Raw genomic sequence first — 5,330 nt, forward strand, 5'->3', positions numbered from 1 at the left:
GGTTCAGGTCCGAGGCTCAGAGGTTCAGGTCTGACCTGGTCTCACCCAAACCTGTGAGCAAAGATCAGCAACTTTGGGTCCAAGAAGCTCCAACACGGACGCTTCAGGCCAGGACCTCCCTGGGATAAAACTGTTGGAGATGCAGAGATCTGTTGCAGTTTGGATGTTGTTCAGGCCTGCAAACCTCAGACTCATGAGAGGATGAAAAAAAGATTTAAGACTTTTTTAAAGCATTTAAATAACAAATATTATAAATACATTTCTATTTTTTCATACCTTATAAAGAGTGCAAAAATTCCCTCCTAATTACAGACAACAATTAGGTTAAATGCTAACTTAGCATAGGAAACATAGAAAAGCTAACGTGATTAGCATCGTGTTTATCCCTGGAAATTTATCCACAAATCTAAAGATTCAGTCATTATTAAAGGTCATGTTCTGATAACTGCACCTGTTTCTGTCAGACAGATATTCTTAAACAAAGGAACGATGTGAAAATACTCAGTTTTACTACAGGAAGCTACGGCAACTCGGCTGGGACAAACGGCGCCGACTCTTTAAGCAGCGGCGCAGATTAAATCTGTTTTAGGTTTGAAAATGGATTCAGAACCTGACGTGTCTGAACAAACAGAACAGTTTGGCTTTTATCAGCGCCACAGACGGCTTCCTGTTGACCTTTCTGCACAAACTAAAGGTGAACGGTTCCTCCCAGAGCAAACAGTCCGACTGTATGTCCCGCTCAACAAACAGGAGTCTGATTTGGACAAACAGACGGAAGCGGTTCATCACCTCACCTCACTTCCTCTTCCTTCAGCCGGCGCGCAGCTTGTTTCGACTGTTTAATCTGTAAGTCCAGTCTGTGCAGAAAGTCTTTGGCTGAAAGCTCCTCGGGCTGAGGCCGGGGCTGCCTGGAGTCCTCGGGGGGAGGGGACGAGGGCGGCGAGGGTCCCTCGATGTCATTCGTCATGATATGGGGCACATCCGTGGCCTCCGGGCACGCCGTCTCACTGTCCCCGTCAGGAGACTCTAGAGACAGTCCGTTAAAAACGAAGCGCTTCTCCGACACCACAGGGATGTTCAGGCTGTTCCTCAGGAAGATGCAGTCGTTACTGAAAAGCTTATTGGCTCGTTTGATTTGCTCCATCTGAAAGAAAGACGGAAAAACAAAAAAATCATCATTTCATCTTCATTTGATGTCAGTTTCCATCAGACCTGAGAAACCAAACCATCTTTGAAGCTGAAATAACAAGAACCACCTCTGGCTGCACAGAAACTCATTAAATCTGATCTGAGACGGCTGCTTGGACTCTCAGCTGCTCAGAGAGAGTTTCAGGAAACCCTTAACCTAAAGCAGACGACAGGAGGAGAAACCAGTTTCTTCACTTCCTGGTTCTACCAGAACAGCTGCTGGAACCGAGAAACAAAAGCTTTTTGTTGTCCCAGTAATCAAATTACATTTTCAGGCCACACACCAGGACCTGGATGTTTAAATGGGTCTAAACTGACACCCAACCGACAGGATTATTCATCCAACAACTCCGTCACAGTTTGTGGTTCTGAAAACTGAAAGTAAATTCAAGAACTTGTCCCCACGTGAAGGGAAATAAACATCTGAGTTACAGCTTCTCGTGTGACCCCTGAAACCAAACTGACGGACTTTCCTGGGCTCGTGGTTTCGTGCCATGATGGTTCTCAAACTGTACTTCCAAGTACCGCTGATGGTACTCACAGGAAATACTGAGACAGAGAAACAAAACGATGAGATGGTTTGAAGACATGAGGAGCTTTGGAACAGGAAGTGTCAGAGCTGAAGATGCTGAGGTTCTCCTTGGGAGGGACGAGGAGGGACGAGGACGAGGACTGAGGACATCAGAGGTCCAGCACAGGTTGAAGGACTGGGAGATAAAGACTGAGATGGTTTGGACGTGTCCAGAGGAGGGACAGAAGGATGTTAGAGACAAAGAGGACATGGAGGACAGATAGAGGAGGAGGACTCTCTGAAAGATGAAGATCTTTTACATGCACTTAAAGATGCTATATTACTTTTTGTAGCAGTTTTATATATGAGACATTGTCTTTTCTGTATATATACTTTTAGAGTTTGAATAATTTTGTTATTTTTTATTTGATGCTACAAAGCGGTCTTTAGTTGTTGGTTATTTAGATTTATTTAATGTTGATAAATTCCCAACAAGCTGCTGGAAGCGTCAGTTTCCTTCCTGTCAGCTGATTCCAGAACAGCTGAGAGGTTTAAACACGTTAATAACTGTGTTTGTGTCTAAGATGTTTGTCTTCCAACATGGCGCCGTGTTGGCTTCTGGTGACGTCACAGACAGCGGACCTGTAGGACCAGGTGCAAAAACGGGAGATTTCATTTAAATCAACTCAAACTTGAATTAAATTGTTGGAGAGCAGAAAGGACGTGACTGCAGTGACGTCACGCTCTGATCAGTGACTGAGTGAATGCATGAATGAGTGAATTATCTGAACTCAGAGCTGCAGGAGGAAAAGTTGGAGGAAAACTGGACTTGATGATGGGTTAAATTCAGTGAGCGAGCAGTCAGGAGCCCAGATAAAAGCCTGACATGTGTTTGCTTCGGTACCGGGTTCGGGTTCTGGTCCTCACCGTGACTCCGTACTTCAGGGCGATCCCCTGCAGGGTGTCTCCGTCGGAAACCCGATGCTCGATGAATTTCTCCCCCAGAGAGGCCGACACGCTGGCTGTGCTTCCGTACGAGCGGATCTTAGTCCGGGCCAGGCTCTGGGAAAGTTCGCTTTCGGACTCGGAACCGGACCTGGACCGGGGGAAGATGGGCTGGGCGAACCTTCCGCCGCCTCCGTGATCCCGGATCGGCAGGACGGGGGAGAACTCCGCCATCTTCGGCTGAAGAAAGAAAGAAAAGAGCGGGTTTCTTCTAGGTTTTCCCGCTCCGGGTGGTTCTGGTTCGATGAGGAGTGATTTACGGTGCAGCTTCAGGCGGCAGGGAGAGCTCCATCCCGGGTTGTGTCTGACTCATCAGCCCCGGAGCCCGCAGACATGTTGGAGCAGCTTCACCGTTACTGCCGTAAAGCGGCGGAACTGACGTAAAATCCCGTCTCAGCCTCATGGCCCGTTACTGCCGTAAAGCGGCGGCGCTGACGTAAAATCCAGTTCGTAGAAGCTATGATTTCTATCTATTCATTTTAGTGACTGAGATGTTAGCCATTTATATTAAAAACAGTAAGGACATAAAACCCCTAAATGTACTGGGAACAGAGATTATCATAAGCCAACTGGCAGATGACACAACACTATTCTTAAAGAATAAACATCAAATCCCAACAACTATTCAAAAAATAACAACTTTCTCCAAGGCTTCAGGATTAACCTTGAATTTAAGTAAGTGTGAACTCTTTGCTCTTCATGAAACATCCCTTAAAGATCTTTGCCAAGTCCCTATCAAATCTGAAATAAAATATTTGGGTATCCACTTATCTAAAGACCAAAAAAGTAATCAACTCCTCAATGTTGAAAGTAAACTTATTGCTTGCAAAACAAAACTAAACATATGGCTCCAAAGAGACTTATCAATCTTAGGCAGAATATATTTAACAAAAATGGAAAGCTTATCGAGATGTATTTACCCGATTTACTCAAATGCCATTCCAAATAAATTAATAAAATCATTTAATCAAATTAACTTTAACTTCATTTGGAGAAATAGGCCACATTATATTAAGAAAAGTAATATGCTAAAAGATATAAATGAAGGTGGTCTTAAAATGATAGATTTTGATTGCCTTAATGGTGCATTAAAAGTTAACTGGTTAAAATCTTGGATCAAACATCATAGCTCATTCTGGTACTGCATCCCTAACTTCCTCTTTAGCCAGCTAGGCGGTTTGAACTTGCTACTTATCTCAGATTTTGAAGTAAATAAGCTTCCTGTTGCTTTGTCAGAGTTTCATAAACAAATATTGTTATATTGGAAAATGATATATACACATAATTTCTCTCCGCACTCCACAATAATTTGGAATAACAGGTATGTGTTACATCATAATAAATCCATTTTCTTCAAAGATTGGTTTGAAAGAAACATTTGGTCTGTGACCCATTTGATGGATAACGATGGTAACTTACTGAATTATGAACAGCTCTGTAACAAATACAACTTTAATCCTCCTATCTTAGAGTTTTCACGCCTACTCAATGCAATTCCTAAAGAATTTATATTTTTGACCAAAAACATAATGACACATCAATCTATACAACCACAATTACCCCGGTTATTGATACATCGTGTCCAGTTTTTAGATAAAAAGTGTAATAATTCTTTTATAAGGAAATGTTTAAACAACTTTTTATTTCCTGGGGTACAAAATAAGAATAATGTTCTAAATAAATTTGATAAACAATCGATCACTAAAATAAGATCTATGTATTTAGCCTTTCCCATAGCCCCTAAAGCAAAAGAAACACACTTTAAAATTCTGACTGACATATACCCATCCAAGGAATTATTGAGAAAACGTTTTAACATAGCTGATAACACTTGCACATTTTGTGAAAATGATATCGAAACAACTGACCACCTGTTCTTTTTTTGTGCAGTTGTTAAGAAATTTTTCATTGATTTGCAGATGTGGTATAATAGTCATTTTCCATCATCACCTGTTTCTCTTTGTAGAGATGATATTGTTTTTGGTTTGGTATTAAATAACAAAGAACAGGAACTTTGTATAAATGTTATTTTTCTGTTTAGCTAAATTTTTTATTCATAGGAACAAAGTACAGAAATGCCCTCCCAATTTTATTCACTTTAAAAACGATCTGTACAAATATGTAAACTCTTTAAAATTTGTTAAAAATCCTAAAGCCCAAAATTTATTTTCCCTTTTGAATGTTATTTCCCATCATTGATATGCTTATTCTACACTTTCCCCTGCATTAATTTAATATTATTTTATATGTGCCTTTATTATTAGTATTATTATTTCTATTATTATTTGTTTCCTTTTCCTTTGTTCTATTTACGTTGTTCATTTAAAGAATGTTTGACTGTATTGTTTTTTCATGATTAAGTTTGATGTAAAACTGAATGTTGATATACACATAAATAAAAATGAAAAAAAAAAAAAAAGAAGCGATGATTTCCGGTTCTGTGTCCAGTCGTGTCCTCTCTGACACTGGACCTTCTTCTGAAAATGTTCAAATTTAGGCATGAAGGAATAAAAATCTCAGGAAGTGCACCACGTGTGGTAGTAATGAGTCAGCTGCATGTGATCTTATTTTCCTATCAGAGGAAATGAGCTGCGACGGTTTTCAGCCTTCAGGATGTTTAAAAATA

The 5,330-nt window shown here is 40.6% G+C and overlaps 1 protein-coding gene across 1 annotated transcript in view; it reads right to left on the reverse strand.

The window, feature by feature from the left end:
- lysmd2 (LysM, putative peptidoglycan-binding, domain containing 2) overlaps positions 1 to 3,084 on the reverse strand; it is a 7,956-nt gene extending 4,872 nt beyond the window's left edge. Inside the window, exons 1-2 of the mRNA XM_017440075.3 lie at positions 2,627 to 3,084; positions 795 to 1,144 (exon numbers count right to left, since the gene is read on the reverse strand). Of these exons, the coding sequence (XP_017295564.1) occupies positions 795 to 1,144; positions 2,627 to 2,878 (602 nt within the window). The 5' untranslated portion in view covers positions 2,879 to 3,084. The remainder of the gene's footprint in view (positions 1 to 794; positions 1,145 to 2,626) is intronic.
- Positions 3,085 to 5,330: the final 2,246 nt, after the last annotated feature.

The sequence above is a fragment of the Kryptolebias marmoratus genome, linkage group LG15 (genome assembly GCF_001649575.2).
Source record: "Kryptolebias marmoratus isolate JLee-2015 linkage group LG15, ASM164957v2, whole genome shotgun sequence".
Classification (NCBI taxonomy): domain Eukaryota; kingdom Metazoa; phylum Chordata; class Actinopteri; order Cyprinodontiformes; family Rivulidae; genus Kryptolebias; species Kryptolebias marmoratus.